We start from the raw sequence: 24,745 nt of genomic DNA, 5'->3' as shown, positions 1-24,745 counted from the left end.
AGTGCCCTTTTTTGATTTTGTTGGTTTGATGAATTTAAATTTAAGATCCACTATATTCCTCCAGGTGACTGCAGGAGTCGAGTCTTTGCTCAAACAGGAGTAAAAGTGTTTCGTGAATAGAATCATGCAAAAAAAAGTCATCCGTTATTAATCTTTATTTCTGTTCTTTAACTTCACTGGAATTAGTCAGTAGCATCCTGTTGACAAATCGTAAAATAAGCAGTATTTACAGTTGAACTTTTCTCTCCCCAAATCACTGCAGGTTGAAACACTTGCTATTCTTAATAGTTTAATTTCAAGTGAAGTAGTTCATGAAATGCCTCAGAACCAGTTAGGTAAATCATGTGATCCAAGAGCTAGCATGTCCATAAAAAGCTTATGTCATGGTGATACAAGGATCCAACAGCTGAAATATAAAAACCTACAGTTAATGCAACTCACATGAGAAACGACATCCCAAGTACGTGTAACGGAGTCCCTTTAAAAATCTTCACTTGGGAAAATAACAGTGCAGTGTAAATAAAGTATCTACATTTATGCCTCTGCAAGTGGCTTCCTAGTACCTTCTGTGATTCTCCACTCTACAACTAAACAATAATTTATGCTCCCTTAAAACCTCCAGTGAATTCCAGTGTTGAATTAGTGAGGAGGACAACAGTGGAACAGAAATTAAAATGGTTTGGACCCATCCACTTAATTTTTATGTGACGAGTTAACATTACATAAACACTGATCAGCCACAACATTAAACCAACTGACCGGAGAAGTGATGAACATTGATTTTCTTGTTGCAATGGCACTGATCAAGGAGTGGAATATATCAGGCAGCAGACTAATGATCACTTGTTAAAGTTTATGCATTGGAAGCTAGAAAAAATGGGAAGCAAAGGAATTTGAGATAGGGCCAGATGCTCCCAGTATGCAGTGGGTCTAAGTGGTCCCAGGAAGGTCAACCAGTAAACTGGTGATAAGGCTCACATGGTCCGATTCCACAGAAGAGCTAGTGTAGCACACGTTTCTAAAAACCTTAGTTCAGACTATGATACAAGGCTGTCAGAACACAGACACATCACAGCTAACAGCGTAGCCACAGACTGGTCAGAGTGCCCACGCTCACCCTCTTCTAGGAAACTGCAACATCACAAACACTGTTCATCAGTGGTTTGAGGAACATGACAAAGTTTAAGGTATTAAACTTAACCTCCAAATTCTTCAGATCTCAATCCAGTCAAGCATCTGTGGGTGTGACTTTAGGACCCAAAGGATCTGCTTCCAATGTCTGTGAAGTCCAGGCCTCGACAGGTCTGAGCTGTGTTGGCGACCTAAACAATCTCAGGCAGGTGGTTTTAATATTGTGGCTGTTCAGTGTATGTGTCAGAGTTGGTCACAGGTAGACACGAGTTAAAAATTTCCTTAAACCAAAATGGCAATATTCCAAAATATATTCAGTTGCAGATTTTAGACGAGGCACTTCAGGGTGTTTAATTTCCTCTCCCAAGTTCCATTTCTTTCTCATACAGGACACCAGTGACATTCGGGTGTGTAAAATTACTGAGTGGAGTTAAATTGGTGTCTTGCTGTACATGCTTGATATCTGTTCCTGAAACACTCTACGGATGTCGGTACGCCTGCTCTTCAAGGTGGGCGTGAGAAGGCCGTTGGCGACAGTGAACGTCTCCGGATGCAAGTAAAGGTCCTTTACCTGAAACGATACAAAGATGAGACCCAAAATTAAAGAACAAAGTTACTGTCAGCCACATAAGAGCTTGTAAATCTGAACCGAGATCAGCGTTGGCAGAGATTGCTCACTTGTTCAAAGGACTTCAGTCCTGCCTCCTTCCCCACGGTTTTCATGTCCTCTAATACTGCATTCTTTACATCCTGAAGACAAACAACCATTTTTAAAAAATCTATTTCAAAGTCATTTTTAACAATTATATACAAGTGTTGTTTCAAAATGAGGAATTTGACATACAGGATTTTGGCACAGCTCCTCGTGGGACCCCACAAATCCCCGATCTTTAGCCCAGTCCACAAACACCTCAGGATCAGGCACAACTATGCCTATGAGATAAGACTGGTAACATGAAATAAAGGAGAAAATGTAAATATTTACCACGCACGTAGGCACATATTTTGCATCCAGATTTACTGAACAGCAATTAGTTTGTATAATGAGTTATACCTGTAAACTATCTCCGTGCACAAACACCTGCAGAACAGGAATGCAACGCATGTAGACATTTTCTATCTTCTCTGGAGCGATGTACTCTCCCTGTGCCAGCTTGAAGATGTGCTTCTTTCTGTCAACGATGCGTAGTGTCCCATTCTGACACATGAGAAGTGTAAAAAGAGATATTTGCTCACTTAAAGTAAATTATATTTGAGTCCTCTACAGGCCAATGATTGTGTCTAATCTTACTGGAAGCCACTGGCCCACGTCCCCAGAGTGCAGCCAGCCATCGCTGTCCAAGGCCTCAGCTGTCCTCTCTGGGTCCCTCAGGTAGCCTCTGAACACGCTGGGGCCCCAAATACAAATCTAACAGGATGAAGCAGCGAGAGGTTTTAGCAGGGTCCACACTGTTTAGTAATATATAGTGTGTACTTGCATGTTTACACCAGCCCACCTCTCCCTCGCCGTTCTTTGCGTAGTAGTTCATGTCAGGGATGTCTACCAGCTTCACCATGGCGCAGGGCAAAGGAGCACCAACGTGACCTGACAGAGACACATCCACACGCCTGCTGAGGACAGGAGGAACCAGGATCAAGGAGGGGAAAAAAAATGAGATTGTTCCTTACCTGTGCTCCAGTCCCCTGGCATAGAGAAAGTGCAGCCTGCAGTGCACTCTGTCTGGCCATAACCCTCAAATATCAGGCAGCCCAGAGTGGCTCTGAGGAAGGACAGCACAGTGGTGGAGATGGGTGCTGAAGCAGTCAGGGCGAACCGTAGATTGCCTCCTAAGTTGGACTGAAACAGAGTTAACACATGCAGTATCTGTGTAAAATAGTTCAAATACAATCATACTGCGGATACAAGTTATTTTCCATTTTAACCATTATCAACTTCGGTCACATTTTCCCATCTGTATTGATCACACCAAGCCAAAATCTTTCAGTTCTCGTTTGCCCGTGTGCGTGCCTCTCCAATACACTCCCACAGGGCCAATATGCTCCGAGTGATTTTGGCATTGATTGCTGGAATAGTTGTGCTTCTCTTGTAAAGTTTGGATACAAATTTGTTGACTATTTGCAGGGCTGCTGGTCTGCATGTACCACTGTGTTCAGTAGTACAAAACACAGACAGGGACAAAGGTAAAGTCAGGGAAAAACACAAAATATGTTACTTATGACTGAAAAAAAAACAAAAAAACACTGTTTTTGTTTTTTGGCAGGGTTGATTTTTAAAGAGATCGCTGGTTTTAGTAGGTGTTGTTTTGGAGAGACAGAAGTATAGATGCAACTTACATAAGATGGTACAATGGAAAATGGTTAAACAACAATTCAGCAACAAGGGAAAGTCTGATCCAGGCAGAAGACCAGCTGGAGATTACAGCAACTGACCTGGATCCTGTTGAACACCAGTTTGTCCCACAGACTGTTGTTACGTACGACTCCGCTGCTGAGCTCCGCCTGCTTTCTCCTCACGGCGTAGTGAAGCAAAGCCCGTCGAAACGGAGAGGTCACAGAGCCCAGGATCTTTATGGCAAATGGTAGAAAACATGCAAAAACATTGAAAACCAACCAAGAGTTAAGGCAGCTACTAAAAAAAAAAAAAAGTATTTACTGACCTTGTCATAGATGCGATTGAGCAAACGAGGCACGACAGGAAAGAAAGTAGGTTTGAGAGTTTTAATGTCATCCATGAGAAGAGAAATGTCCCCTTGGTAGAAGCCTACTCGGGCCCCGTGGCAGAACATGGAGACCTGTGATAGAAATAGATGTAATTTATTGATTTAGTTTACACACACTAGAAAAAAAGAAGAAAAAAAAAAACTCTGAGAAGAGGATCAACTACCTGAATCATCCTCTCAAACATGTGGGCAAGCGGCAGGTAAGAGATCGACACATCCTCTTGTCGGATCACAAACGAACCCTGAGAGAAAAAAAAAACGAGAAATAAAATGAGCAAAGCACAAGGGAGAGATTACGTTCAGGCGGCAGCGTGCAGAGAAGCCTCGAAGGCAATCAAACACGCTGCATGGCTTTATCAACAGCAGTTAGATAGCAGAATCTTCATACAGGGGCAATTAGTTAAAGTACCTTGCAGCGACAGGGGCAATCAAACATCCAATTAATCATACCATTAGACACAGCAGGGAGAGGGACAGTTTTGAGACACACAGATGCAAGCAGATGGGAAGTGATGGTAGCTGTGAGGCTGTTCTCAATTAGACAAGGAGGTGGAAGTGTAGACAGACCTCCAGGATCTTAATGACAGAGGAAGTGTTGGAGGCGATGTTGCCGTGGGTGATCATGGCTCCCTTGGGCTTCCCTGGATAAATAAACAAGACATTATTGCAGTGCCCTGCACAGCAAAGGAAACTACAGCGGTGCCATAAAGAGAGGTTGTTAGTGGGCACTGAAGGACATTTCTCTAATGATGTGAGCGAAGGATAATTACGGAGAGACTTATGAGATCAGACGATACCTGTGGTTCCACTGGTGAAGCAGACCACGGCCAGATCCTGAGGCTGGGGCGGCTACAGCAGGCAGCAATAAAATATGAGAATATGACAACGCGCTTCCTCCACTCTTAATTTAAGCCCTGTTTACAACTGAGTGTTGATATCTTACGGGACAGCAGCAACGATAAAGCTGTCATGATAGCATTTAGAGGGAGATTAGCTATTTACTTGAATCAGTTTGATGCGGTAATGTTGCAGCTGAGAGACGATAAACTCACCACAGGATCTTTGAGGTTCTTCCTTCCCAGGTCCTAGGATGTGGACAAAGAGGAGACACGCATATCAATTTGCACGTCATTATTGATGACTCGATTAAAGGGGGTGAATTGGAGTGAGTCAGCATTACGGGGATTTAGTGCTTCCACCCTACTCACCATGAGCTGCTCCAGTTTCAAAACCTCCACCTCGCACTTCTTCGCCCTCTCCACCAAGGCTTCGCCGAAATCGTCAAAGAGAACCAGGCAGGAGATCTTGGGAGTCGTGCCTTTCTCCTTGTTCTCTAACAAAGATGCTGCCTTCTCCTCCCGGTCACAGATCACCAGAGAGATCTCCGCTAAAACGCACCGAGACACAGAAGGTTTGTGAAGGAATGTTCTCGTCAAAGTGTGAAATCGGTGGTTTTCCGCACAGCTTTCTGCCCAAGGACCACCAGACAGAGCCTCCCTCAGAACTAATGAGGCTACGACGGCTGTTTCTCTCATAGACAATTAAAAAAAAAAAGTAATTCACACATTTCTCAGACTCCTCTTGTACAACAAATTCAACAGTTTTGAACTCACATGACTGCACCGTGGGCCCAAAACACTCAAAAATAAGCAAGTAGATTTAGTTTTTGAAGAACTTTTACTTCAATTAAAGTCATATATTGCACTGCATTGCGGCAGCACTGTTTAATCTATCCTATTCACAGATGAGTGACAAATTAAAGGAAAATCCAACAGACACTGTCTTTGCAGGGTTTTGGGCCACCACAAACCACCTGAACAGCTGCAATGAGCCTTGGCATTGATTCTCCAAGTCTCTGGAGTTCTATTGAAGGAACTGAACCCCATTCTTTCATTCATTCCCTCATTCGGGTGTTTTGATGACGGTGATGGTAGGGAGCAAAATGTCCCAGAGGTGGTTAACTAGGTTGGGATCTGGTGACTGTAAAGGCCGCAGCATATGATTTACGGAAATTTCATAATCCTCAAACCATTGAGTGACTTCTCGTACGTGATGGATGAAGGCACGCCACCAAACCCCCCCCCCATAGCATAACAGATCCACTAGATCCCCTCACTGTACGGGTCAGCTCAGGTTCTTCCTTTAATCCGTCACCTGTCAGCATATCGCTCCGTTTCTTTTATGTCTTATCTTGATGCCTTTTCTTATGTAAAGCCCTTTCAAATGTTGCTAAAAGGTTGCATTTTGACTTTATAGTAATCATCCTTTTGATGGTTACTCTGCAGATTAAGATTTTACACATGAAAAGAACAAATAACCTTTCTCCTCTTGTTTTTCGGACCGTTTAGTAAAAGCTCTATCTACAAAGCGCCTCCAGGAAGGTTCCACATATTTAAAGTTAGTATTCCCCCCAAAGAGTCATGCTGTTTTAAACTGCTCGGATGGCTTCATTCAAATAACTGCTTAAGAGAGGCCCAGAGAGGTAGGAATTATTCAGTCTTTCACTAATAATGATAATTAAAGCATGCCTTTGTAGTGTTTTTACATTTGATATCTGGATAAAGGTTGTGATGACTTATTTTGCTGCTATTTTCAACACAATCACCTCCCTTTTTCTCTTAACCCTTTCTTTATTGGAATTGATGCAGTTTGCATGACTCCAGAAAAAAAGTCAAGTTGAAATCTCACTGCTCATGATAGTTCGGTGATATTTGATTTGGGAGATTTAATTGATTTTTGGAGCGACCTGTGTTTTTGTTATGTCCAGGTGCAGGTTTTCTCACCTAGGTTGAGGATATGGACCATTGCCTCGAGCCCCAGAGTGTCGTACAGAGGCACCACCGCCATGGAGTAGGTGTAGCAGGCCAGCTCTGAGATCATCCACTGTCACCAGCAGAGGGAGACAAAGCAGCACCGTTACACTCTTTGCTGTCTTCATCCGCTACTGTGCGCTGGAGTTAAGATATCTAACATCAGGAGGTTATACATAATGAATTACTTTACCATGCATTCCCTATTTGCAAAGCAACAAATAAAAAAACGACTTTATTCCAAGCAGGCAACACTCAGAGTGTAGATTGGTCTAATGAGAGGTTAAGAGCTCTGATGGAGCAGAAAATTATCTTTCACTTTCAGTCTACACAGAAATGACAGAAATGGCCTCGCTAACGGATATACAAATTTAAAAAATGAGTTTGGGAGCAGACATGCTCCAATTTTAAGTTGCCCTGGAGACCCACATTCACCAGCAGCACGTTGCTCTCAATATAAATAAAGGCAAACACATTCTCAGCACAGACAGAAAAGCAATCATATTCTAATCTTCAAAATTCATATAAAATGCAATCCTGCACTCCGAGGGCGCAAACTTTTATGTAGATGTGTGTATGGTAATATATTAAGTTCTACGCAGGGAAAATAACGTTTTTAGCTGTAGGGCTGTTTAGAGGTTTAAGGATCAACAACCCTAATTAGAGAACAGAAGCGCTCGTGTCCTAAAAAGGCATCGAACAAATCCTCACAGGTAATTAACCACAAACATCACACCACTGAGCAGCGATGAGTCCATACCTCTGGCCTGTTTTGTGCAAATATACCAACGAATTGCTGCGCGTTCGGCTGGCAGCCTTTAGCCAGAAGCCCAGAGCCCAGGACATGTGCCTGCTGAGCCACCTGAAGGATTGGAGAGGCTCAGTCAGCAAACAGTAAAGATTAACAGAGCACACAGAAGTGCTGAGATGACCTGGAGGATCAAATAGTGCAAATATGCCTGACCTCAGCGTAGGAGATCCACTGGTAGGGCTGGCCGGGCTTCCTGAAGCCAAGACACGGGCCATTTCCTGAAACAACATGTGCAACATTGATAGTCTTTATTTTTGCATTAGTGAGACCAAAACATGCAAAAGTAGGTACACATGATACTGGATATCATCTGATATGCCAGCATTTTTCTACTCATTTTGGTCGATTGCTGGTGCCAGAATATCCACAGAAATTTTCCACCTAATTGTAGAGAACATCGAGTCTCTCCTGTAGTGGAATGAACATATTATTATGCCTACTTTTACCATGAAAACACACTGGCAGGTGCAGACGTACAACAGAATGCTTTTCAAAAATACTTGTTTATTTTAGGCAGAATAAAACAAACTGCTTTACTTTAAATATAAAATGTGCCATAAGCATTTTTATGTAACATTTCTTAACACTGAGTCAGTGTTCATTCTGGTGTCGATGCCAGAATTTCATTTTCAAGGGTCCCATATGATCGAAATCTATTTTTATTGTGTTTTGTGGTTGCTCTAACTGGGAAGTGTAAAATAAAAGCTGTTAAGACACGAAGACGTTTACTGCTGCCCTTCTTAAAGTGTCTCCGCAACTACACAACTAAAAAACATTGCAGCTTTACAAGCCAGTAAGAATTTTGCTGTTGGCTACACTCCAACTGAAATACCAAATGTTGTCCGGCTCAAACTTTTGGTCCTCCTGCATCACTCTTCACTGCTTCCAAGGTGAGCCATTTGGCATTTGGAGCTGCTTCACCAACTTTACTGACTACAGCTGCTTCTGCTAACTCTAGAATGAGTCAACCACAAAGCACAACAATAGTTCTGCTGTTGGCTGCAAGAGTGAACACAAGAGTCTTCATGAACCCCCAGTATTTGAGGAATTTAAGACCCAGTAGATTATTTCTTATTATTGATGTCTTTGTCACAACAACAACAGGAAGCTAATTAGAGTTAACACTAACCTAAACTCAGCCAGTGCCTACATCTGTTTGTTCCTGCTCACTGGACTCACATATACTGTTTGTTAATACAGCTGAATTCCCAGTAAAACGGTTCTCATTGGCATGTTTTCCTGTTCCTGTTGCTAGACAAATAAAAGAGGCTGAAGTAATGACTGAAACGTAACCCATCAGGACAACATTTTAACAAGCAGTCACTTCCGAGCCATTTCCCCAGCTGCTGCTCTGCACCGTTAAACAACTGATTTTATTACTTTGATTGACAAACTCCACAAACAAATGAGTTGAGCCATGCTGTGAATTCAGCGACGTTCCCATGCAGAATGATCGCTCAGAGAGTAAAGTTAGAAAAAGCAGAAAGTCCTCGTCTCACACACTCATTCACGTCTGTGCATTCAGTAGTTTTGCTCCACATTGTCATTCACAGACACAGTCCTCTTCCTGAAGGGGTACGTGGACAGCAGCACCAGCTAAGTTGCATTTAAAACTAGAGACAGTCATGGTAAAATGAGACATCTTTGCAGTATTTTGAGCTGAACAGTTGAGAGACACATTCTGGGAACATGTGACACAATATTGGACCTTTAAAGCTTTTATAGCTTTTATATTGACATCATCATGCATCCCTGCGTATTCCTGTTATCTCTCTGGTTTTACGGTGATTAGGCTTTTGACGCCATTACACCAGAGGTTACAAAACCCACTATTTCTGGTGGTTTTTTATATCATTTCTTTCATTCCAACTGTACATCAGTGCTGTTACAAAAAAATGCCAGCATTGGCCAGAACATAGAAAAAAATGTTTTTCCTTTACTAACTAGACTGCGTTTTTGTGTTGATGCCGTAGGGCTGGATTTCCTTTCATGAGATTAAAGGGCATCAATGTTTGTCTCCATCGTGAGAATATAATGAAATCCTTAAACTGAAGTTGAAGCAAAGCAGCCTTTGTGGATTTAAAAGGGTTTTCACAAAAGAACATCAAACTGATTAGTCTTTTTTTTGTTTGTTCTCTCCTTAAATATGATTACACAATAAAGTTGAGGAAAATGTTTAACGCTCGTGCGGATCACAATTCTGATTAAGTCTATCATTATAATTGAGTTTTAAATCTGATTTCTGTGCTGCTGAGCCGGTAGCAATGCAATTCATGTGAATCAGCGATGACTGGTTTGCCAGAGCGGAAGAAGTGAACAACTGTAGTGATGGAGATGATGCAGGCTACTACAATCACGAGCTTGGTTGAAAAACCTAGAAAGCGTGCGAGTAAAGTTTCTGATTCTCCAGATAAAGAAACTCAGCATTCACATGAAGGATTGTAGTCTAGAAGATAAAGCAATCAACGGCAGCAGCATACCATGTGTTTACTCTCACAGCCAGAAGAGGGAGACAAAAGTTTCACATTGTGGGTTTTAATTAAATGTGTCTTTGCAATCACCTGCGATCCTCAGGCCTCTCTGGAACATGTCATAGGCCGTCCTGGTGTCGTCGTAGTAAAACTCCAGCAGAGAGTCATCTTTAAGAAGAGCCGATCGCCTGCAGCAGGGATCTCCCTGCAACAAACACTGCCATCAGTGACAGTCTCACCAGCTCCCACGATCATGTATTCCATTTACACAACTCTGAATATTGTGACGCAGACAGCAACAAGGTTCACTCACGTTGACAGCAACAGACTGGGCCTGCAGATCACAGGGAGGACGCATGGGTCGAGGACGGGTCACCAGCCAGTATGCGGTGAGGGAGGCCAGAGCTCCTAGACCCAGCAGAGAGGACGGAGACAGAGACAGGGAGGACAGGGACAAGGAGGACAGAGGCAGAGACGGCAGGAGACTCCAGAAGTCCTCCGATTCAGATCCTTTAAGTCCTGAGCTGGAGCGAAGTGACCGTAACCACTCCTGGAAATGCATAGCTGGGAGAAGAAGGCGAGAATTAAAGAATGAAAACAAGAACAGCCAGTGAGAAGAAGAAAATTATACGGTGCATAAAAGAAATGTTTAACTGCAATTTTTTTTAAAAGCAGGAAGCACCACACCAATAAACATGTATCAGGCTAAAAACAAAGCCTTTTAGTAGTGTTTTCTATTGTGTCTGTATTATACACCTGGCATTTTATGTAAAAATTGATGTGGGACTTTGTAGTCTTCAAACCTTTTTATCTCTTTTGATGCTGAAGGAATGTTTATTTTCATTAATGATTAATCTGTTGATTCTTCTTTTCATTTAATTGTTTAGTGGGTGTAAAGTTGCCAAGGTAATTACAAAAATGCCCAAAGCGTACGTCGGCATCTTCAAATTGCTCATTTTCTTCTTTAACAGTCCAAATTCCGAAGACGATCAATTTAACATTAATAAATTAAAGAGAAAAAAAACCCCACTAAATTCTCACATTTGCTTCATAAACCTTTTGATCAAAACTGCAGATGATTAAATTTCTGTCGATCAACTTGTTGATTGACCTTCACTTCAACATACTATTGTTTGTAAAAAATAAAGATTTCTCTCAAACCAAGAAGTGCACTATAAATGGAGCAAATGTAATAAAGGAATGAGTGATTTATCTTCACTACAAGTTATTTAATTGTTGATACATTTTTCTGTTCCTTAGAGTAAACTTTAATCCCATTTGATCAATGCTGGAAAACAAACAAGGCTTATATGATTTATAATTGCTTTTTTTTTAATATAACATATTCAGGATGGACAATGGACAAGAATCAACGATATTGTGCTTTTTTTCCCAGACATTCTCACTTCTTTCTGAGGCTTGTTTTATCATTTCTGCATTTGCGACTATTCGAGGGTCTGCTCGTGCAAGTGATGTTGATTTCATCAGCACAAGTTGTAGTCAAGGTTCTGTGCAGTTGCCTGTGAACCTTTTATTTCTTTGTGCCTGCACAGCCAGCCTCTATTCGACAAGGGCACCAACTGTGCCTGCACTGGAATATATAGCTGCTGATCTCCTGCACATATATGGAATACATCCTCCAAGTGGACTAGAAAGTAGTATAATAAGAGCGAGTCTGCATCTGTGGTGTCCAAAGCTGTCCATAAGGGATTATACCAAGGCTCGACCTCCACACCCAACAGCGTTTCTTGTTCCTGTCACATTTTTCACTACAGAAAGAAAGTCTTGCACCTCTCAACCATGGCTAGAAGAAGGGAGAAATCAAAAGTGTCTTCTGTGCAGTATGACACAGTGAAACAAAAAATCATTTATTTTACTTAAATTGAAAAAGAAACTTTCTGTGTGGAGTTTGCATGTTCTCCCCGTGCAGCGTAGGTTCTCTCCAGGTTCTCCAGCTTCCTTCCACACAGTCTAAAAACATGTTGAGGTTAATTGGTGATTCTAAATTGTCCGTAGGTGTGAATGTGAGTGTGCTTGTTTGTCTGTCTCTAAGTGTAGCCCTGTGATAGACTGGTGACCTGTATAGATAACGTGTACATAGATAATGGATGGATGGACGGACGGATGGATGGATGGATGGATGGATGGATGGATGGATGAAAAGAACCTTTTTCCCAGTGCCCACAGTTGTATCAATGCTAGAAATGGCAGTGTTGACTCTAAAGTGCTATAGATATTTTTTCATATGTAGGCTTTAAATTTGTTTGCATACTTGTCTCTAATCTACTCTGTGTAAACACAGCCTGCAGTTCAGTCGAAAAGTCCCTGAATACTTGTTTTTTTTTGTTGGTTTTTTTTTACACAATTTCGTCACAAATGGTTTATTTTTTGAGGTTTTTATTTAACATGTAGAATAAGGTGATTTTGATTAAATATTACAATTTAAGCTTAGATGTGGTTATATATGTCATACACAAGTAGTTCCAGGAAAGTTGGAGAGGTAAAAAATGACCCCTTCTGTTTTTACACTTTCCAGCTGATAAATGATCTTTAAAAGACAACATGCGTTTCAAGCCCGCTGGCAGGTCTTGCGGTTTCGAGGCATAATCGTCTCTCGGTGCACTTTGTTCATTTATCCTAAATATATATAATGCAACAATACTAAGAGAATATAGCTTGTGAAACTGTATATCCCAGCCTGTAGAGACTGGTTAAAAGGCTGAACCACACTGGGCCACAGGCTTGGCACCACTCAGAGAAAGAACAAGAGAAGAAAAGGTTTGGGCTCCATACAGGGAAGGCTGGTGGGTGAGGGGGTGGAGGGGGAGAGGAGAGACACCAGGAAGTAATAATGACTGGCTTAACAGAAGCAGGCAGCGAGGTTACTCTCAGTCATGTTATGCCTCTTTCATCCGACAGGGAGGGAGAGGGGGAGGGGGGGGGAGAGACTCGGGGTGAGTACAGTAGCAGCAGGAGCTGGTGGTGAGATGGGGCGAGAGGGGAGGACCAGCAAAGTCCACCCCTCATGATTCCCTGCCAGACACTTTATTGTTCATATCAAAACTGAATGAATCAGGGAGAAGCGGCGAGGAGGAGAAAAAGGCAACTTGAGAATGATCTATGGCCTCAAAACAAACTCCAGCAGTGCTCACTCACACGTGAACTACAAGACGAGACTCCTCCCTAAAATTTCCCCCCCTCCAGCAAACCACTTCATCTTCTACCAGGAAAGGAATTCACCTCAGTGAATAAATCTCTCCTCTCCCCTCCCCGAACACCCCCTCAACCTCTCACCCACTTTCTCCCCCAATAGGAGAGGGGGCAACAAGTGACATCCCACCCCTCCCTCCTGTTTAACCGGGCCGATGCCGCGCTGCTTCCCTTGCCTGCGTCGGCAAAGCTTCGCCACACTTGTCCTCTGAGGATTTATAATCTGCTTTAAGCATCAATTTATGTGAACTAAAGCTGTTCAGCATCCACTTTACACCTGCTGGAGGAAAAGAAAGCAGCTGGTGACCCCTTGAGTCCTTTCACTAGGTAAATAAATTGGAAACAAAGGGCTTTATGAAATGTGACATCAAAAAAAATGACAGTCTGCTGTGAAGAGAGCTTCCTGTAGCCCCTTTTCTGCCTCTCTCTCCACCCCTCCCTCCTCCCTCACTCCCATTCATTATGGCTATTGTCAAGGCCCAGACAAGGACTATTGTGCTCCCAGCTTTTACTCCCTGGAAGACATGAGACAAAAGAAGTGGCAAACACATGAGAAAATATACCGAAGGAAAACAAATGCACCTTCAGTCTGCACCAATTCCTGCTGGGAGAGAGTATTTGCGAATCACACCTAAATTCTCACTGAGAGAGCTGCAACCAGAGCAGGACGCTCATAAAAGAGATGAGTTTCAGTAAACAGTAAGAGTGGATTAAAACTGTGTTTTGTGCAAATGATGTGAAAATGGAAATTAACCGCTATGGAGTACATACAAAACGCCATAAAACAGCAGAGTGCAGGTTCACAGGGAGACAGCGGGGTTGTAACCGATAGCCTGAGGCGGTCTGCATGTCTGTGCACATTGACTCCTGCTGACAAGCAGAGACGGAGCTGGAAGCTATTCACAGCCAGTCTATGGCAAGCACTAAACAGAAACCAAAAACTGGTTTCGAGGAAAACTGGCAGGGAAACAATGATAAATTTATTAAATAGTAACTGTCTCACATTTTTGTGTTTTCCACGTTTTGGTTGCCATAAAATGCAACGAACCTCACATGAAGCAGGTAACATGAAAGACTCAAGTTATTAAAGTCGGTCCAGACAGAGGATGTTGCTGAGGTTCCATGCTGGTGAGAAGGCAGCCGTTAAAGCAGCAAGATCTAACCTGTCACATGAGTCGTGCACAGAGAATCGACAGCCAACAGAAAGAGACGGAGCTTGATGAAGGGCATCGGGCCGTCGCAGACTATAAAGCAAAACCACAGACTTGCAACACCACTGACAGACTGAGAAAATGCTGAAGACCATTGTGCCTCAAGATGACCAGGTTCTGCATGTGAGTGCATACAGTGTGAGGAAGACCAACCCCTGGGTCGACCCTCACAAAGCAGCAGGACCAGCCACAATCCTGGGCCTTGCCTTCAGGGTCTGCACTGCACAGCGGTAAAATGTCTTCACAGACACCATTAATATTTCATTCACACTTACATAATTGACTTGAGCTCAACCTTCAACACCATCTTCCCACGACACCTGATTATGAGGCTGAGCCAGCTAGGCCTCAACATCTCCCCCTTCCCCTGTCCCGGGTGTAGTGGACCACAGCGAGTCCAGCCACGTCTGCAGGACCACCACGCTGAGCCCTCTCCGCCGCTGTGTGCTTCACGCTGACATACGACTGCACTACATCATCCAGCTTCACAAGCATCATTAGTTTTCCCGATGACACACCTCCTCAGCAACAACAACAAAACAGCTTTTAGAGAAGCAGTGGACCTGCTAGCAGCATATTGTAGGACCAACAACTTTTCCCTAGACACGGGGAAAACAAAGGAGGTTGTCATCGACTTCATAAAGACAGATGCACGCACAGCTGACCAAGGGCGGCGCTTCTGTGGTGAGGGTCAGCACACCGTTCCTGGGAGGCCAAATCACAGAAGACCTTTTCTGAACCTCTCACAACATCTCAGTGAGATTTAAACTGACTTTTGACACCACGTCATAACCTCTGTAACCCTCCTTTTTCTCCCTTAGTGGATTTGCTCGTGTGCTTAGGATCATTATTCTATTAAAAAGTCCGCTTTCATCACTTCCTTTTATCTTTAAGCGCTCTTTGATATTATGCAGAATTCACAGTTGACGCAATAGCTGCAAACTGCCACATTCCTGAGGAAGTGAAACAACCCGAACCATGACATTTCCACTGCCATGCTTCACAGCTGGTCTGAGGTTCTTGTCCTGAAAAGCTATCATTGTTCTGCACCAAACATGTCTCCTGTTACTAAGGTCAAACAAGTCTATCTTTGATTTTTCTTTTCCTGCCCAGAGCACATTATTCCAAAAGGCCTGCTCCTCATCAAATTGTTTACTAGTAAACAGCAGTTTTGCTTTCATGTTCTTTTGGGACGCCTCCCATTCCGATTAGATTTGTGCAATGTCTTTCTGATTGTAGTTGCAGATCCTGTGACAAAACTCTGAAGGGTTTTTGGAGACTTCTTATTGCATGGAATGATCTGCTTGAGATGAATTTGCTGGAGGGGTCAGTCCTGGACAAATCGATGGTCATTTCAAATCTACTCCACTCGTAACTGATTCTTCTTTACATCAGAATGATCTCTTTCAAATCATTTTGAGATCTTTTTAAGCCTTTATCAGACAAGTAACCATATACGGTAACTTCCGCAGGATTTAGAAATGGCAGGGGGGCAGAATCACGTCATCCATCCAATCAACGAAGGTCAGGCTACATCACAACACATCACTGTGGCCTCTGACCAATCACAGGTGAGCCAGAGTGATATTTTGACACAAGAGTTGTAAGTTCTGTAAGTCTGACTGATGATTTGGAAATAAATGTTCCTTCATCTTTATTTGTGTATTTTTTATAATAATTTATCCACATATTATTTGGAATTTTGTTTTTACCCCAGGTGGCCAAAGAATTGTGTATGTCAACTGCTTTGACTTTGATTTGCAACCTGAATTATTATTTTTAAGTCAAAAAACGAAAACATGTCCTCTTATAGCCACAAATAACACTCCAGGGTTGACATCTTACATTTTCAAGTATTTCAATGAGTACCCTATGCAAGTCTCGTAGACATCCACAACCTTTATTTTCTGAAGGCAGTTTAGATCTCGACATAATAAAACCACACTTCAGCAGCAAAGAGAACATTAGACCAGATGTTAGAGGTTTAAATAAGAGAAGTTATCTGTTACTCCCTAAAGAGGCTCTGATCATTGGCACTTAATCTGGAACTCAGAATTCTAACTGTATAGACTTAGATTAGATTAGATTAGATTAGATTAGATTAGACTGAATTTTGCTGATCCCTTTGGTAGGGTACCTCAGGGAAATTGTTGAAAAAATGTAAAGATGTGTATTCACCTTTTTCATATGAGTAATCTGTTTTCTATAATTATTTAAATGATATTAACTAGTTTGATATGTGTAATTTGAGTTTGTTCACCTTTTTCCTGTAGGTGGTTTTAAGGAGGAAATGTTTTCAAATGTTTTCTAATCCAAATATGGTGGAGAAAATGTTTTTTAATGGCATGTACTGTTATAAAATGACAGGAAAACTGAACGTAGAATGTTTGAATTTGAATGGATTAAATGGAGAATTGAAGCACTTAGGATTCTTTTTTTTTCCAGCATATACTAGCTTTGTCGTTAGTTTTTGGCATATTTTTTAGTTTGGCTGGAAGTAGAATGTCAGCTGTCAGGATTAAGGAATGTACTTGTCGACATCAACAACACAGTCAGGTGAAGCACGCTTGTATAAACAAACAAAAAAAAACGGAACCCATGCAGGGACTTGAATTCAATTTCTGTCTCTTTTTGAAATGCTGACAGTTGGTGGTGAAACCTCAGAGCATAATAAAGCAGTTGAGGCTAAAAAAGACTGATCATAGAGGTGTTCTTTAAGTGAGCAAATACTATTATATCCTTTCCTTATTAATGTTGCTAAATTAAACTTAAAATAAATATATATAAATATGGATTTGGCTTGCACTGGAGGCAGAATTAAGCAGTTTCCCTCATTGTGAGAAAAGCTCCTATACAGTAGCTTACAGAGCTTCTGTGGCGATGGGAGCAATGCTGGGGAATGTTTTTCTCTGACCCAGAAAACTACAGGAGGTGACAAAAAGAGGGAGGGGGAGGTTTTTTTACGGGGAAGAGAGAGGCCACAGCGTTTAGTACCAGCACCAGCAGACCGGCAGCAGCAGCATTAGCAGTGAACTCTGCACTCGCTCCATGTGCCCGGAGTAGTGAGTGGTCCGATGGAGAGAGTTGCAGGAGGGACACGTGAGGCCGGCCGGGCAGCGGGGGGAAATGAGCAAAAGAGAAAGAATGAAACACACGGCTGTTTTCTGGCTGTGATTCCCAAATGAAGCGTGAAGAACACAGACACACACACTTGGTCACAATGAAGTTTTTCTTGTCGAGGGAAAAGGAGGTGAAGAATAAAAACGAGAGAGACCACACGTCCCGCAAGTAGAAAACACCTCCACTTTCTACGAGGCGGCTGTGGGTCTCCCAGGATCTCAGATTCACTTGAAATCAATCAGGATCCTCACAAACAATGCTGCATTTGTCTTTAACTTTTCGGTTTCGAGTAACTAAGCAGCACCAGGTTCAAACATCACCATGCAAGGGGCAATCCGCATTTGACTTTTCAGGCAGCAGCATCAGAGGTCACTTCTGAATCCGTGTGTTTTTGTGAATCCTGTCAGTAAACGGTAACATACAGTAGTCTGTAACTGTCAGACGCACATAGAGGATGTCAGACAGATGGCATCCTGCCATGCAGACAACTCCAAACATGCTGCATGCCTAAGAATATCCAGACATGCAAGTAAAGAAAGACACGTTCTCAGGAAAAACAAAAGACAAACAAAAGCCAAAGCAGGCAGAAGATGAGGACTCAGACATGAGGGTGATTTGACTAAAAGAATGTCAGAAAACCTACAGTTAAAATTCTCTCCAACCATAATTATCCTCAGCTTGGACCTCAGTCAAAATGCCACAGCTCTCTGCTTAACTTCACATCAACCCACAAGCAGAATTCAGAAACACACTGCAAGAAACAAGAAATTCACTTCCTCCGAGCCATAACGTATTACTACGAGCACTGAATAAACTTGGACATGGATGAATTAAAGCTACATTTAAGCACAACAATCATCGGATATTCAGGTTAAGGAAAGATCACACTGACTAGAAAACCCAAGCAAAAGAATCTGTGCAGTTTCTTTTTATGAATAAATGACATTTTTAGCACATTAAGTGTAATTAAAAATTGGACCAAATATAGTTCTTCTAATTAAACAATAAGTTGTCGTGCCTTTTTGTATTAAGTATATTTTAGGTGTACATTTCATACAGCAGTTATTGAGACAATAAAAGTGTATTAAAGTAAATGTTTGCAAAGAATTTTTTTTTAATGTAGTTTAGTGCACTTATTAAAAGGTTAAGTACATTTTAAGCATTGTTTTTATGTGTACACACATTTCAAAAGCGCATTAATGTTAGTATATATATATATATATCATATTTAATGTGTTTTTCGATGGCTACATTACTGTCTTATTTAAACCAACATTTACTATTTCAATGCTGTTATTTTATGAGCAGACAATTTACATATTCCCCACAGGTTCTGCCTGGTGGTTGGTCTGTTTCATGCTCTAAGTGTTATGAATGAATCAATGTAATCCAACAGAAGTGAGGGTCAGCATGTGTGCATACGTTCAATCCAGCGTGTTTTTATTTTTTACAGAAAAGTTCAAAGATGGGTTTGTAGCTGAAAACTTAGGAAAAATGCAGGTTTGATGCTGATTACTGTTTCATTGAAGATAAACGCTGCAGACAACACAGTTGCACCGAAGTTACATCAAATAACAATCGATAACAGAAGCCCACAATACTCACTTGATTAAACGTTGTTCATGAAATAGAACTATACACAGTGAAGAAAATCAGAGAGAAAGTCGTGCATTTAGTGACATAATTGAAAAGAGAATCTGGTTTGACACTGAAGTGCTTTGAATCCAATGTGAAACCTTACTGTGTAGGTCCCTTTTATCTGTTGAGCTAACCAACAAGGTGGTACAAGAAGAGAGTAAGATCTTGCATGATAGGCATACTATACAGAGGCTGTGACTTCAATTGCTACGCGGATGACACTCAATTGTATGTCCTGTGAAAACCCGGTACCACAAATGTCACTCATATTATGTCCTGCTTTGCTTAAATTTAAAATTGGCTTTCTAATATTTTCCCTGCAGCTAAATGACTCCACATCTGTAGGAACCGTAATCATCTTCCCAGCTTTGGAAGCATTAACAATCTCTCCTCTGGTCCCTTTTTAGTTAATCAAAAAAGCTTGCAACCTCAGTGTTGTGTTTTTTTTTTGATGCTCAGGTGACCAGAGCTGTGAATCTTGCTTTGCCAAGCTGAGACAGCAAACCCAGATCCATCCATCCCTCTTTGCTGCTGACTTAGAAAAGGTCATCCATTCTTTTATTGGTGCCCCTCCAGACTTGACTACTGAAATGCACTTTACTGTGGTATCAGCAAGCGAAACATCTAAAAGACTCCAGTTATTTTTAAAATGCTGCTGCCAGGCTTTTAACATGCACCAACAGAAGTGATCATATCACCCCAATCCTTGCTGCCCTTCGCAGGTTACAGACGAGTTTTAGAACTGATTTTAAGAGCTTACTGCTGGTTTTTACAGCCTTGAATGGTCAGGCAGCTGCCTGTATCTGTATTCTGCTAACTTCCTATGAGCCTTATCGCTGCCTAAGATCCTCCAGCAGGATCCTGCTGACAGTTTCAAAGTCTTTACTTGTCACTAAAGGTGAGTGGACCTTTGCGGTTTGAGCCCCTTAGCTGTAGATCTTCCTGCTTGGAGATCTCAGGCAGACAAACACAGTGTTCTCTTTTAAATCTCTTCTTAGGATTCACCCTTATCATACGACTTCTTCTTAACTGTTGCTGTCGCTATTTAATTTATGATATCTTGTGATATTTTGTGTTTTGGATCTTGTTTACTTGCAATATCAGTTTTTATTGTCAAGCACTTTGCAACTTTGTTTTTGAAAGGTGCTATATAAATACAGTTATTATTATTCTCACTGTTACTCACACAGGTTTTATTGTAGCTGCCTGGCATCTCATTTTTTAGTCATGTGTTGGGATTATACATCAAACATATCTATGATGTTCGTGCTATCAAGCTCTGGAAATTCTCTTACTAAATGCAGGATGCAGCTTCGGGGGTCACTGCTGGTGGTGACATGGAGGAAGATGATGAACATTCAGACTCATGCAACAGGGTATGTTTTATAAATGTATATTTGCTATTGTGCAATTACATCATTGAATAATAGTTCATGAATTTACTCACTTTTATAGGCATTAAAAAGCAGTGAGCAATAACACGTCAAGGAAATGTAAAAAATTATGGCACTACCTCATTTTGATTCTGCTAATCAAAGAAAGCATCGACTGAAATCTCATGTCGGCCTGCCATCTGCCAGCCACGACTACCACATACTGCGATTGTAACATCTCCAGTTCAGAGACCTGTGCCCTTTCACCTCTCCACCATCTGATGCTCAAAAATACTTCAAAGAACCATCCTTCCATGAAATTAATTTATTATTAAACATCATGTGTGTCCACATCCTAACTATTTGGTTGGAGTTCATCCATATTTCTTCATGCCTGCACTGCAGAAGGAGCAGGCATCCAACCAAACTCACATAGGATGGTGTGTGTGTGTGTGTGTGTGTGTGTGTGTGTGCGTGTGTGTGTGTGTGTGTGTGTGTGAGCAACACAGTGCTTTACTTCAATTATTTTTCCAAGCAATAATCTTTCAGGTATTGTTCTAACGCAAACTGTGTTACAACTAAGCAAAAACGAGCTTTAAGACATAATTAAGCTCAGTGGTGTTGCTGATAAGAGATACTGACAGCAACAATACTCAGTAAAGAATGTTGTAAATGCATATGATCAAATTAAATCTTACTGAAATATCACGGCAAGCGTTTTCAGTAAGATTATAAATATGAGCACTGACATGTCTGGCAAGTGGAGATTTATCATCACGGTTCCAAGTGAAATATTTGTGTTTACACATTATGTGCTCTTCTGTCTTGGCAATAAAATTATTGACAAATCGCTTGTCTTACCTCTAAGATTTTGCCATGACTCAGCATCCACTTTAGACTTTCTTGTTGAATGTGCTCATAACGCCAACACATTTCCTGTAAATATTCTTACTGATATCATATATCAGCATAGCCTTGTACCTCATACTTTCCTCAATTGTCCAAAAAATAACAATAAAAGGCAGAATCCAATTTATTGTCTTAATCTTTTATGTTATTTTGCTTTACTTAAAATTTGATGTTTACCAACAAATGTGTTGATGTTGGACTTTAAAAGACAGTCTTATAAATAAAAGATCTTCTTGTGGCAGGAGTCAAATATTTTGCCAACACTGTGTTCAGATTTCCCTGCATTCTGTTGTACTTCTGTCTGCATTTGTGATCACAAACAGTTTGTGAAAAACCGTGCTCCAGTAGCTACGCATTTCAGTGCTTTAGACGGTAACAATAATGGGCTTTGTTTTGTGGGTGTCGAGGTTATTCAGATTCTCCATTGAAGAAGGAATCTTAAAAAAAAAGAAAAAAAAGATCAAGTATACAGGATTTGCAATCATTATCCTCTGAGGTGAAGATTTCTCATCAATATATTTCTGCTTTCTTTGTAGAACTATACCCAGATAGATTTGTTTGGATGTTGCAATGTTCTTTATGAGCTCCACCAAGAAGGCCGAGACTCAGCTGAGGTCATGTTTTCAATGTCATTCTTCTGTCAGCAAGATTGTGCAAAACTACCAGGTGGAACTTCATGAGCTTGAAGGGGAGGAGCATCACATTTAATCACAGATTTGGATCACTTTCTTTAACACTGCAAGGTGGTTCCTCCTATGAGCTACTTTGTGCCTCTTTATGTCAGACAGGTCACCTAATCTTGTATTCAGTTGCACTTTCCATTTCTACACTGAAGAAGGGCACAAAATAACAGTTACCGTCATGATGGCAAAGATGAGTGACTGTCACTCATTCATCCATCTGTCCATTCATTTCCTACTGAAGGTGATGTTCACTGCACCAGAAGAGTCTGACATTAGAGCTGCCATACGGAGAAAATGCAACAATGAGCTAACAGAGCACTAAAAGAACGTCTTTGTTCGATTTTTTTATGTATAAGAAAAAAATCAAAAAGCCACAAAAGTGCTCCCGAGGTAAGCTGTGCAGACCACGGTGTCCATCAACACCAACAAGGCTGTGCAGAAAAGTATTTTTCACCAGTTTTGATCACGCTTTATATTATTCAGAAGGTCTGCAAGGTTTTTGCAGTGGAAAATGGTAAATGTGCCATTTTTTTTTGTCTGAAAAGATGCACAACACATTTAGAGTCATTAACTGAGGCTGCCAATGTTTTTGGGACAGATACAATATGTACTGTGTGGTATTAATTCAAAGGGAATTTTGTTGTCAGATAAATACATTAAGTTTCAACATGTTCAGCTTACCACTGCCTAGCTGTAATTTTGGTGTTTGTGATTTTTAAAAAAAACTTAAATGACAAAATGAAATGATTAAAAGAATGAATTAGGCTGTTAATTCACTTTTGTGTTTTTTTTTTTTGCTCTGTGTATTCATAAAATGTTTAGAAAACTGATCATTTTAGAAGGTTTGAAATCTAAAGAAGTGATCTTATACTGAAAATATAACTTGTATGAAGATGTGGCGTTAATATGTTTAAATACAACTTAGGAACAATTCATAAAATGCAATCTGTAAGTAATGCTTTCAAAACAATAGAAGTAGACAGTATTGTTAATTTAGACAGCAACGACTATTACTCTCATTATCAATGAATCTCAACCAATTATTTTCTCCATTTTTCAACTATGTTTGATCTCTAAAAACTTAGAAAAAGGTGAAAACATCGATCAGTGTTTCCCAAAGACCAAGATGGCGTACTCACATGTCTTGCTTGGTTATATTCAATATTCAAATTTAAGAAGCTACAATCGAAGGTGTCTCGAAAAACACTCATTATAAAAGTTAGCAATGAATATAATAGCTAACAACTTGCTGATGAATTGATTAATCTTTGTAGCTTTATTGTTAATAAGTCAATTATATACATATTTAATACAGACAGTGTATTTGTATGTATAAGTGGAGAACACAGTAAAAATAACTTGCACAAAACTACACTTTAATACTTTTAGACTGCATACAAGAGAAAATCCTGTTTTTCTAGACAAAACAAAAAAAAGCCAGAAAATATCCACCAACTATAAATTAGAAGTATTTCGGTACAACACTTCATACTATACATTCTGCTGAAGTGATTACTATTCAACACAAAACAAGTGGACTTATGTTCAGTGCAGGAAAGTGTCCTGCAAAGTTTTCATAATTGTTCTATTTCCAGTATAATTTAACTGCATTTTAGTGAAGTTTAAATGCATTTTTGAGCATTTTTGTTGTCACACTACAGCCTACTGTATCACACTATATGTTTCAACAAGGTAATAAATGTTAAAATACACTTTGAATCTTTAAAGCATGCCTTAAATGCAGTTTGAAGTGGAATGTAGCACAACTTTTAATGTAGATCTCTCAAATGCAGTACACTAAACTAGAAGAAATGTGCTTTTAGAAACTATACTAAAGTACTTTCTCTCTGTCTCTCTGGAGAACACTGACTTCTTTGGTTGTGTGCCTCTGTGAAGCTCCTGTTTCATCACTGGAGCCTTTAAAGCTAATGAATCCATTCAAACTAAGTTAACAGGTTGATCCATCTGCACGCTGCAAGTCTGAGCTCGGCGGGCTGCAGCCAAACTTTTCTTATTATTGCATCGGATCCTGAGTCTCCTTAGTTTAAACCTGTGTTTCTTAAACGGGCTCAAACGACTGAAAACAAACCAACAAAGAAAGAAACAACAAATGAAACTTACCTGAGTAAAAGGCAAGACCTCCAAACTGTCCTGGATTGTGCTCCAACGTTACTACTTCTGCTGCAGATCCATCGGAATCTGTCCTCAAGTCCAGCTGGAGACAAAAACACCTTCAGTTCTGGTCGCAGCCTTCAAAATAATACACAGTGGGACGCACCCTGCGCATGTCCGGTAAGTTTGACATTTATAGTCAACTAAAAGTTCATCTAGAGAGATAATTCTAAAATGAAATATACATGATGATTATATTAGATTATTCTATTATGTATATATATCAACTTTGGGGTATATATTTTTAAAATTAATTGGGAAATTTTGTTGGAAAAGAATGGTTTAACCCATTCAACTAAGAATTTAAAAACATGCACATTTTTACGGTTAAAAAAAGAAGATTTCTTGTTTTCTCTTCTGGACATTTCTTCTTATGAATAATAATGCTAATTTTCAAAAGGATCTTATGTAATTCTAACATCATTCTACAGTTTTCAGCTGAACGTCCTTTGACTTGAGTTACTTTATTTTGAAATTGAAGTAAAC

At 40.6% G+C, this 24,745-nt stretch overlaps 1 protein-coding gene across 1 annotated transcript; it reads right to left on the bottom strand.

The window, feature by feature from the left end:
* Positions 1 to 137: 137 nt before the first annotated feature.
* On the bottom strand, positions 138 to 24,270 carry acsl2 (acyl-CoA synthetase long chain family member 2). Its single transcript, XM_008288647.1, has 20 exons — positions 24,209 to 24,270; positions 10,257 to 10,507; positions 10,034 to 10,148; positions 7,626 to 7,690; positions 7,422 to 7,523; positions 6,635 to 6,734; positions 5,060 to 5,238; positions 4,904 to 4,936; positions 4,649 to 4,700; positions 4,419 to 4,492; positions 4,016 to 4,093; positions 3,789 to 3,923; positions 3,562 to 3,696; positions 2,800 to 2,968; positions 2,628 to 2,716; positions 2,423 to 2,539; positions 2,186 to 2,329; positions 1,976 to 2,077; positions 1,810 to 1,881; positions 138 to 1,702 (listed from the first exon to the last, which is right to left on the bottom strand). The coding sequence occupies exons 2-20, from the start codon at positions 10,503 to 10,505 to the stop codon at positions 1,562 to 1,564; spliced, it is 2,151 nt and encodes a 716-aa protein (XP_008286869.1). The 5' UTR covers positions 10,506 to 10,507; positions 24,209 to 24,270; the 3' UTR covers positions 138 to 1,561.
* Between the last annotated feature and the right edge of the window lie 475 nt (positions 24,271 to 24,745).

This window comes from Stegastes partitus, unplaced genomic scaffold (assembly GCF_000690725.1).
Source record: "Stegastes partitus isolate 25-593 unplaced genomic scaffold, Stegastes_partitus-1.0.2 Scaffold568, whole genome shotgun sequence".
In the NCBI taxonomy this organism is placed as follows: domain Eukaryota; kingdom Metazoa; phylum Chordata; class Actinopteri; family Pomacentridae; genus Stegastes; species Stegastes partitus.
Note: the sequence above shows the minus strand (reverse complement) of the source record. Positions and strands in the feature narration are given on the sequence as shown.